The following is an 11,522-nucleotide window of genomic DNA, read 5'->3' as shown; positions in this document are numbered from 1 at the left end:
AGACCCTTCATCAGAGCATCAGACCCTCTGATGAAGGGTCTAGGGCCGAAACGTCAGCTTTTGTGCTCCTGAGATGCTGCTTGGCCTGCTGTGTTCATCCAGCTTCACACTTTATTATCTTAAAGTGACTGGTGGGATGTTACTGTGTTTAAAAGCCCAGTGCCAGCTGCGGAATCTTTGTTTGTTTGTCCTTATTCAAGTGCACATTTGGTCCTCACATGTTTACAGACTGGTCTCTTGGGGACTTCTGAAAGATGGATGGCTGAGGACTCTACCATATGATGTATAGAAACTTGACAAGAGCATACCAGTTTTAGTCTTTAGGAGTAGGCATCATAAAGTAAAATAGACAAATGGAAAATCCTGCGGGGCTTGATGTGATTCTGATTTCAAAAGTACTTTTCACATGAAGTCTAAAATCTACCCTTGTGTTTCCAGAAGTCACTGTTCCCCATGCAACATCTGAGTAAATTCACCTATTTCAGGACAACAAGACAGCATAAATTCATAGATAATGAAATGTGAGGCTGGATGAACACAGCAGGCCCAGCAGCATCTCAGGAGCACAAAAGCTGACGTTTCAGGCCTAGACCCTTCATCATGGCTAGCACGAGGGGTCATAGTTTTAAGCTGGTTGGAGGAAAGTGTAGAGGGGATGTCAGAGGCGGGTTCTTTACACAGAGAGTTGTGAGAGCATGGAATGTGTTGCCAGCAGCAGTTGTGGAAGCAAGTTCATTGGGGTCATTTAAGAGACTGCTGGACATATGGTCACAGAAATTTGAGGGTGCATACATGAGGATCAATGGTCAGCACAACATTGTGGGCTGAAGGGCCTGTTCTGTGCTGTACTGTTCTATGTTCTATCAGAGAGGGGGATGGGGTGGGGGTTCTGGAATAAGTAGGGAGAGGGGGGAGGCGGACCGAAGATGGAGAGAAAAGAAGATAGGTGGAGAGGAGAGTATAGGTGGGGAGGTAGGGAGGGGATACGTCAGTCCAGGGAAGACGGACAGGTCAAGGAGGTGGGATGAGGTTAGTAGGTAGGAGATGGAGGTGCGGCTTGGGGTGGGAGGAAGGGATGGGTGAGAGGAAGAACAGGTTAGGGAGGCAGAGACAGGTTGGACTGGTTTTGGGATGCAGTGGGTGGAGGGGAAGAGCTGGGCTGGTTGTGTGGTGCAGTGGGGTGAGGGGACGAACTGGGCTGGTTTTGGGATGCGGTGGGGGAAGGGGAGATTTTGAAGCTGGTGAAGTCCACATTGATACCATTGGGCTGCAGGGTTCCCAAGCGGAATATGAGTTGCTGTTCCTGCAACCTTCGGGTGGCATCATTGTGGCAGGAGGCCCATAATGGACATGTCAGCTAAAGAATGGGAAGGGGAGTGGAAATGGTTTGCGACTGGGAGGTGCAGTTGTTTATTGCGAACCGAGCAGAGGTGTTCTGCAAAGCAGTCCCCAAGCCTCCGCTCGGTTCGCAATAAACAACTGCACCTCCCAGTCGCAAACCATTTCCACTCCCCCTCCCATTCTTTAGCCGACATGCAGAAACAGCAACTCATATTCCGCTTGGGAACCCTGCAGCCCAATGGTATCAATGTGGACTTCACCAGCTTCAAAATCTCCCCTTCCCCCACTGCATCCCAAAACCAGCCCAGTTCATCCCCTCCCCCCACTGCACCACACAACCAGCCCAGCTCTTCCCCTCCACCCACTGCATCCCAAAACCAGTCCAAACTGTCTCTGCCTCCCTAACCTGTCTTCCCCTCACCCATCCCTTCCTCCCACCCCAAGCCGCACCTCCATCTACTACCTACTAACCTCATCCCACCTCCTTGACCTGTCCGTCTTCCCTGGACTGACCTATCCCCTCCCTACCTATACTCTCCTCTCCACCTATCTTCTTTTCTCTCCATCTTCGGTCCACCTCCCCCTCTCTCCCTACTTATTCCAGAACCCCCACCCCATCCCCCTCTCTGATGAAGGATCTAGGCCTGAACCGTCAGCTTTTGTGCTCCTGAGATGCTGCTGGGCCTGCTGTGTTCATCCAGCCTCACATGTCATTATCTTGGATTCTCCAGCATCTGCAGCTCCCATTATCACAGCATAAATTCATATTCTGGCAATAAATCTTATTTTATTGTAAACTTCATAATTTCAAGGACATTTACTTAAGATATTTCAATGTTGTAAAGGTACACTTCAACAACACACGGATGTGCATTTTCCATTAAATATATACGTAAGGAGCCAAAGATGGTAGAACTTTTTTTTTACATATATAAAATGTTTCCTGGTAAATTAACATCATAATGACACAACATTGACATAATACTGCTTGCTTGGCATATTTCACAAATTGTCACCATGTAATACAGAATTGGTATCTTACTGTACATAGAGCCAAAGCCATGACCATATGTTTAGACTGATACAAAAATTTACTCTTTCCTTCTAAGTATGATACACATTAATAAGCTCTGACATTACCGGCATCATAATATACATTTTATCTATCAAGCAAAACATGTGGCTGAAAGGACAGACCATAAAGGGAATGCAAGTTGAGATATTAATAGCCCTAGATCAAACTGATTTCTAGCTTCCTGAATGAACACAGGCTGATTTTCCATGTTTTTTTTAAACACATGCACAAGGGTTTATACACATACAAACACATTGATGCATGATCTGAAATCTCTCATTATACTCCTGATCCTATTCACCATTCTGATGAAGTCCTACCAGAACCAAACATTCAGCAAAAATGCAATTTGTAACAAGTCATGAGATTGTCTGAGAAATGGTCCAACTCCCAGTGAAGGTAACACTGTAGCTAAGACACTGCTTTCAGTGGCACAGAAGCACAAAGGGTTTTCTTCCACCAAATAATGCCCAAGAAATCAGAAAACAACCTGGTCTAGTTAAAGGTTAGCAGAAGCCAGAAGGTAACAGGAAGGTATACTGGTAACAGAGAGAGCAATTGGGGAAGAGGACAGCTCCAGTCACTGCTAGTTCCAGTTTATTCTCACAGCTGTGAGCCTGTTCAGTTACAGTCATAAACAAAGTCGTAGTTGCTTGGCTCCTTGGGGATAGGAGGCGGAGCTTCTGGAATTTTGATATTCTCCAGGTCAAGAAGGCGAAGCTTCATCTCCATGCTGAGGAGTGTGTCGAGGTCATTCTTGGTCAGCTCGCTCATCATCTCCTTCCCAAGAAGAGCATTCAGTCCATCCGTCCACACACAGTACTGGAAAAGAGAAAAGGACAGAGTTGAGAACGTTCAACCGCCCATACTCATTGGTTTGAGTTGCTGTCTTTTTAATGCCAGGTCTTTGAGAAATTCTTGTCTGAAGACCCACAAAAAAGCTTCAGAATCAACACTAATTCATTCATCAAATGTGCAGTGCTGTCTGATTTCTTGCATTCTGTGACATATTCATGAGTGTTCATAGTATATGCAATTCTAAATCCTTCCAGTGGTCTGCATTCTTAATTTTAGTTTTTGTTGATTAGGAATGTGTGAACCACTATTAAAAGTGCTACATTATCCATTGGTAAACAAACCAGATTACGATAACTATGATTATGAAGAATGCCTTATGAAGAATTTACAGCATAGAAACAAATCATTCGGCCCTCTAATCTGTGATGATATATGTTTTCTCCCATCCTACTTCATCTAGTCCTATTTGCATATCCTCCTATAACGATTTGATCATCCCTTCGCATAATATTAAAGGTCTCTTGTTGGGTCAACTCACAGACTTCCATTTTCTACAGAAAAGAGCCTCAACCTATTTGATATTTACTGATTGTTATAACCTATGAAGTTATGGTATCAAAAAACAAAGAACTAGAGATGATGAATATCTAAAACAATAGAGGAAATTGCTGGAGAAACACAGCAGGTCTGGCAATATCTGTGGAGCGAGAGAAGACTGAATGTTTTGAATCCAACTGATAGTAACTAGTAAAAGGTGGCATTTATGCTGAAAGACAGGGAGTGGAGAGGGGGAGGATTAGTGAGCAGAGAGATGGAGACAAATATGAGAGAGAGAGACAGACAGACAGACAGACCAACAATTAGACAGACAAAGAGATAGTTGATAACAAATCAGGGAAGGAGAAAAGCCGAAAATAGAGACAATGTGTAAGTGAAAATGCGTTGATTGAGGTGAAAGGAGCCCATGTCATGACATAGCCTGGAACGTGGGGCGAGATGAAGGACATTAGGCCCGAAAATTACTGAACTTGATATTGAAATTGAAGGCTGTAGGATCCCCAAGTGCAAGATGAGATGCTATTCTTCTAGAATGCGTTGAGCCTCGCTGGAGCACCACAGAAGGCCCAAGACAGAGATGTTGACAAGGGAGCATGGGGGTATGCTGAAGTGGCAGGCAACTAGAAGTTCACAGTTATTTTTTGGACCACTTTGGTATCATTCTGGTAAATCAGTGCTTCCCAAAATTTTCTTACTGTTAACACCACTTTGAGGAATATTGTCATAGCCGTCAGTGAAAACTGACAGCTGTTGGAACTTGGTCAGTGCTCCATTGTTGATAATTGCTGCTTCAGAACTGGCAACTGCAAAAATTAAGCTTGCAGTCCCGGAAAAGTTTGTGATGCCTACTTTGGGAAGCTCTGTCGTAAATCATTTTCATGCTGTTTCTTCAGTGACTTCATATTCTTTCAACAATCATTATAACTGTAAACATTAGTGTGACGAGATGGTGAGTTTGCTGTTTATCTAAAGCCAGTGAGTACATAATTAGACAATATATGATGAGCGTGTTACCGTTTGTTCAAGGCTACCTGTTATGGCCATACTTTATTTTTCAGATATAGAAGTACTTTTAGTTTTATTTATATAAACGGATTTTCCCTTTTTGGGCAGAGACAGCAGGGCTATCTTTTTGATCTAATCTATTTCCTGATTTCCCCAGGGCTTGGGCCAACTACAGTCAGGGAAATCAGTGGTTGGCTCAGTTCTATCACTTCCCATAATGTAACATTTACTAGTTAATAGTGAATAAACAAGATGGTGCTCATTCCCTGACTAAACAAACTGGTAGAAACAAAAACAAAATTTGCAGGAACAGCTCAGCATGTCTGGGAACATCTGTGAAGAAAAATCAGAGTTAACGTTTCGGGTCCGGTGACCCTTCCTCAGATCTGAAGGCAGCTAGGAAAATGTCAGTTTATATGCAGAAGATAAAGGTGGGGGGGTGATAGTGCTGTTAGTGAAGATTTAGACAAATTTGGCAGGGGCATGGAATAGAAGCCAAAGTGCAATAGGTGTAGATGCACAAATATAGAAGAAAACAAATTCAAACCAGTGCAAAAGACAGCATTTACAGTCAGGTTATGGCACAAGGGATTACAGGCTAAACATAAGAAGGATGTTCCCAATGGCTGGGGAGTCTGGAACCAGGGACGATTGTCTAAAGATAAACAGTAGGCCATCTCGGACTGAGATGAGGAGAAATTTCTTCACTCAGAGTGGTGCGAGTCTGTGAAATTCCAAGCCACAGAAAGCAGTCAAAGCCAAAACCCTGAAGTTTTCAAGAGGAGTTAGTAAAGGGATCAAAAGAGGAAGCGGGAACCCCAAGATGACTTTCCATATTAAGCAGAGGTTCACCTGCACATCCGCCAACGTGGTATACTGTATCCATTGTACCCGGTGTGGCTTCCTTTACATTGGGGAAACCAAGCAAAGGCTTGGGGACCGCTTTGCAGAACACCTCCACTCGGTTCGCAGTAAACAACTGCACCTCCCAGTCGCAAACCATTTCAACTCCCCCTCCCATTCTTTAGATGACATGTCCATCATGGGCCTCCTGCAGTGCCACAATGATGCCACCCGAAGGTTGCAGGAACAGCAACTCATATTCCGCTCAGGAACCCTGCAGCCCAATGGTATCAATGTGGACTTCACCAGCTTCAAAATCTCCCCTTCCCCCACTGCATCCCAAAACCAGCTCAGCTCTTCCCCTCCCCCCACTGCATTCCAACACCAGCCCACCCTGTCTCTGCCTCCCTAACCTGTTCTTCCTCTCACCTATCCCTTCCTCCCACCCCAAGCCGCACCTCCATCTCCTACCTACTAACCTCATCCCACCTCCTTGACCTGTCCGTCTTCCCTGGACTGACCTATCCCCTCCCTACTTCCCCACCTATACTCTCCTCTCCACCTATCTTCTTTTCTCTCCATCTTCGGTCTGCCTCCCCCTCTCTCCCTATTTAATCCAGAACCCTCACCCCATCCCCCTCTCTGATGAAGGGTCTAGGCCCGAAACGTCAGCTTTTGTGCTCCTGAGATGCTGCTTGGCCTGCTGTGTTCATCTAGCTTCACACTTTATTATCTTGGATTCTCCAGCATCTGCAGTTCCCATTATCTCTATTATAGTGGGAACAGGTACTAAGTTGGATGATCAGCTGTGATCTCACTGAATGATGGAGCAGGCTCAAAGGGCTGAATGGCCTACTCCTGCTCCTATTTTCTGTTTCTGAATGTCTTGGAGGCAGGGTGAAGTCAGTTTTGAATTTTTTTCTATGTATTAGCCCCTCCCAATGCCAGACCATCCATTTCGGGGGCTATAATTACCCTCTAGTTTCATGCTACTTTGAAGGTGGAACATTACTTGAACTGCATCATCTGTTAGCACGTTTTTGCTTAGTTGATTAAAATATTTTAATTAGCAAGTGTTGATGATATTTTTGTGGGTACAGGTAGTGTTGAGGAATCAGGGACGCTGCTGCAGAAGGTCTTGCATAGACAAGTCTGGGCAAAGAAGTATCAATACAATGTGGGAAAGTATAAGGTAATGCACTCTGGCAGATGAATAGAGCCATAGAATATTTTCTAAATGGGTAAAGGATTTAGAGATCTGAAGCATAAGGGGCTTGAGAGTCTTAGTTCAAGATTGTCTTAAGGTTAACATGCTGTTTCAATTGGCAGTTAGGAAAGCAAATGCAATGTTAGCATTGATTTCAAGATGGCTATAATACAACAGCAAGGATGTACTGCTGACGCTGTATATGCTCTGGTCAGACTGCATTTACAATTCTGTAGGGAGTAGTTTTGAGCCCCGTATCTAAAGAAGGACATGTTGGCCTTGGAGGGGGTCCAGAGGAGGTTTACGACAATGACCTATAGGATGAAGAGTTTGTCATGAGGTGAGGAGTCTGAATCTGACTTTGGAGTTCAGAAGGATGAGAGGGGACCTGATTGAAACATACAGAATATTGACAGGCCTGAACAGAGTGGATAAGGAGAAGACATTTCCACCAGTCACAGAGAGAAGGACCTGAGGGACTCAGCCTCAGAGTGAATGGATGACCCTTTAGAACTTTGAAGATGAATTCAGCCAGAGAGTGATTAATCTGTGGAACTCACTGTTACGGAGGTTTGTGGGGCTAGGTCACTGAGTGTATTTATGACAGAGATTGATAGGTTCTTAATTAGTAAGGGGATCCAGGGTTACAGGGAGAAGGCAGGAGAATGGGGTTGAGAAACATATCAGCTGTGTTCAAGTGGAGGAGCAGACTTGATGGGCAAGTGGTCTAGTTCTGCTCCTCTATCTTATGGAAGGCTGATGGCGTGAGATAGGTGAATTAGCACTTGCAGACGTCATTGAGATTACTAATGCATTGAGTTGGTGACAGAATCCATGGGGGTGAGATTGGCTTCGTTGCACTCTGAATTCAGTAACACTTTACCACTTCTGCACACTGAATGAAGACAAAAGTTTTAACAAAAGTAAAATCCATGGGACATGGAAAATGTTATCAGAATTTATCACATTACACCATAGGTGTTCTTTTAAAAATCCATATTTTGTCCTTATGATACTGTCCGCTCTTTGAATTCACCTGAAGATGACAATTATTGCCAGTTCAGCACATCTAATTCATTAGTTTGATCTGTTCAAAGGACAACTGCAAATGGCAGATCTACTTCACTAAATAACCTGCTGATTTTGTTTTGCTGCAGTCTTCAATTTTAGTATTTAGTATTAATGTTCTGGTATTTGTCAGGCTGAATTGTATTGGTTTTAGGCATCATTTACCCAGGGCAATCAAGTTCAAATAAACGCACAAAAATGATGAATGTGCTGTTAAGATTACGCAAAACAACTTCTTGCAATGTCAATATCTGACTCGATATCCTGAACTGTACACACATGGTGAAAAACCTCACAATCTTGAGAAGCATAAACAGATCCTGATTGGATTTCATAGCAGAAAGTGAAGCAATATTTAATATCTTGTACACTAATATTCTTCTGATAATTCCCCTGGGCAATTTTTACACTGCGTGTTCTGTTTTCTCATTTATCAATTAATTGCCCTGTAACCTCATGCATCAGAATGCACAGCTAACAACGAAAAGTTTATGCAATTCTGCTCCAAGGCTGAGCACCTTTGAGATGATTAGCCCTGGCCACTAGTTGACTTACATAGCAACATACGTAGTATGTTTAAAAATGACTGGATGAGTGCAACCCCAACAATACTAAAGAAGCTTGACACCATCCAGGGAAAAGTAGCCTGCCTAATTGGCACCACATCCACAAGCATCCACTCCCACTATCACTGACACTCAGTAGCAGCAGTATGTACTTATCTACAAGATGCACTGAAAGAAATTCACCCAAGATTCTCAGCAGTGCCTTCCAAACCCACGACCAGTTCCATCTAGAAGGACAAGGGCAGCTGATATTTGGGACCACTGTCACTTTCAAGTTTCCCGTCAAGCCACTCACCATCCTTATTTGGAAATATATCACCTTTCCCTCACTGTCACTGGGTCAAAATCATGGGATTCTCTCCCTAATGGCACTGGGTGTCAACCCACTGCAGGTGGACTGCAGCAGTTCAAGGAGGAAGCTCACCACCGCCTTCTCAAGGCTAACAAGAGACAGGGTGTAAATATTGGCCACCCAGGGGCACCCAATTATGAATAAGAAAATAAAAACTCTATCAGCTCCTTGAGCCCATAGTACCATCTAATAGAATCACTGCTGATATTCTGCCTCTACCTCACTTCCCTGGTTGTTGCGCCTATTCTTTGGGTTCTGAGATGCTATCAATTAATCTATCTCATCTACGAATATACGCTATGATGGAGTATTCTGCTAACTCCAAAATGCCCTATTAATTCCCACTATCTGTTTTCAGTTCATTTACCAAGCCTCCTTCCGAACTTATACAATGCCCTCATTTCCACGAGCTCTTACCTTATCTTTTAACCTTAGGTGTGATATCTTACTGAACGACTTTGGAAATTCAAGTATACCACAGCTGCAACCCCACCTTAACCATTATACTATTTACATCCCCAAAAACTTGAATAATTGGTTAAACATAATTTCCACTTGTAAAACTGTGCTGACACTGATCTTCTCAGTACATTGCTAAGAATTCATCAATAAGTTACAGCAATTTGCAAACAACTGATATCAGAATATTTGGCTTGTAGCTCTGTTTTCTCTTTTTCCCTTGCCAAGAATAATCGTATTACATTTGTTAACTTGCAATCAGTTGGGACTGTCTGTAATCTATGCAATTCTGGAAAGTCATTACCTGTGCTTTCGCTCTCTCTGATTCTAGGACATAGGCCTCCAGTCCCAAGAATTTATCAGCTTTAAGCCCCTGAGGTTTCTCCAACACTTCTTCTCAGCTGACATAATTCATTTTACTCTTAGTAGCCCCTCTATATTTCCAGTATGAAATCTGCATTCTCTCCATGAAGGCAGACACAAAAGGCACAATTTTCCCTTTTTGAAATTCAATGGCAAAATCACAAGTCTATCAGCTTGTTAAGAGCTGACTAGCGAGATTCAGACAGAATCTCAATGAATCTCAGGCCTCTATGATCAACAATGGTGCCTCCCTTCCCCAGAAGCTGCCAGAGGCCAGCAGCTTCTATGTCATACAGACTTCAGACAGGCCAACTCCTCAGGAGATCCAGTGAGAAATTAGGTCTTTTTCTGTTCCTTCTCATAAGGTGGGGGTCACAGTGCGAAAGGGGAGGACAAATGGATGGCTTATAGAAGTCACTCACTTGTCCCTCATCTGACACCCTCCCTCTTCTTGACAGCAGACAGCTCATTCTGGTTACCCAGTCAAAAGTCAACCATTTTTCTCACCTACCAATATGGTAGCAAAATTAGACAGTGACGATAGATGTCTTTACTTGTCTGTTGATTGACGACTTAAAGACCTTAATTTGTGTTGAATGATCCTTCTCATTCAGAAATTAGTTTTTGAGTTAGCAAGAAGAAGGTGAATATCTCACCCAAATGTTTCCTCTTCTCACCACTTCAAGGGAGGTGAATGTTTTGCTATAGCAATATGGTTCAGCCATTTATTCATTGGCCCTACCTCTAAAGGACCAACATTTACCTTAGCCACTGTCCTCCTTTTATAAACTTGGACAAGTTTTCACAAGCTGTTTTGATATTCTTGGTTACTTTATTCTCATTCTAATTTTTTTCCTTTATATCTATATTTTGGGTATCTTCTGCTATTTACAAAAGTCTCCCAGTATTGGGCTTAATAATATTCTTCCCAGTAGTACGTGCTTCTTATCAGCATAGTGGCTTAGAGGTTAGCACTGCTGCCTCTCAGCGCCAGAGATCCAGGTTCGATTCCAGCCTTGGGAAACTGTCTATATGGAGTTTGCATATTTTCCCTGTATCTATTTGGGTTTCTTCCCACAGTCCATAGATGTGCAGGTTAGGTCGATTGACCATGGTATCCAGGGACATGCAGGCTAGGTGGATTAGCCATGGGAAATGCAGAATTATAGGGATAAAGTAAGGGGGTGGATTTGCGCGGGATGTTCTTCGGAGGGATGGTGAAACTTGATGGGCTGAATGGTCTGTTTCCACATTTTCTCATTAACTCTTAACTTGCTTTTCCCTTATGCTCAAGTAATTAGCTTTAGGATTTGTGTTTTGGATTTAAACTTGCCGCTCTCAAACGTAATAACTGAACTTAGTTACAATAACACTTTGACACCTCTCAAGCTACATATGTTTAATTCCTTAGTTGGACCATGAAAGTTTGAGTAATCATCAGTAAATCCAGCTATGGCACACGCTTCACTGTGATTTAACCTAAAGGCTGGCCAAGCAACAGGAAAGTTTGTATTAAATTCTCAAATTCTCAAGCTCACGTTCTGGTCCCCATAGAAGAAAGGGGTTATGTATTGATAATAAGCACCAGTTAAGATAATAGTATCATGAATTATCATCAAAAACCTGCCATTTTTTCTTATCTTCCTTGACCTTACATTTCTCCAAACCTATGCATTAGCAGCAGCACCATCAAGTACCTGGTAGGAATGTATATTGTAATCTTAAAAAAAACAAATATACTGATGTAATTTAATTGCTGCATATTTATAAATCAAATATGAAGAGAAAATACTAAACAGGCTGATTTTAAAGAAGTATTGACTTTGTTATATTGTATTTGAAAGAACTTTGGCAGCCAGTTCTTCATTCAAAAATATTCAAGGCTTT

General features: G+C 42.8%; 1 protein-coding gene across 8 annotated transcripts in view; it reads right to left on the bottom strand.

Moving 5' to 3' along the window:
• Window positions 1-2,108: 2,108 nt before the first annotated feature.
• The window catches only part of elmo1 (engulfment and cell motility 1 (ced-12 homolog, C. elegans)), a 253,660-nt gene continuing 244,246 nt past the window's right edge, over window positions 2,109-11,522 (bottom strand). For all 8 annotated transcript variants that reach the window (XM_059652979.1, XM_059652972.1, XM_059652997.1 and 5 more), the window contains one exon: window positions 2,109-3,238. In XM_059652979.1, coding sequence (XP_059508962.1) covers window positions 3,038-3,238 — 201 coding nt within the window. In that variant the 3' untranslated portion in view covers window positions 2,109-3,037. The remainder of the gene's footprint in view (window positions 3,239-11,522) is intronic.

Source organism: Stegostoma tigrinum, chromosome 2 (genome assembly GCF_030684315.1).
Source record: "Stegostoma tigrinum isolate sSteTig4 chromosome 2, sSteTig4.hap1, whole genome shotgun sequence".
Lineage (NCBI taxonomy): Eukaryota > Metazoa > Chordata > Chondrichthyes > Orectolobiformes > Stegostomatidae > Stegostoma > Stegostoma tigrinum.
This window is presented reverse-complemented; position numbering and strand designations above follow the sequence as displayed.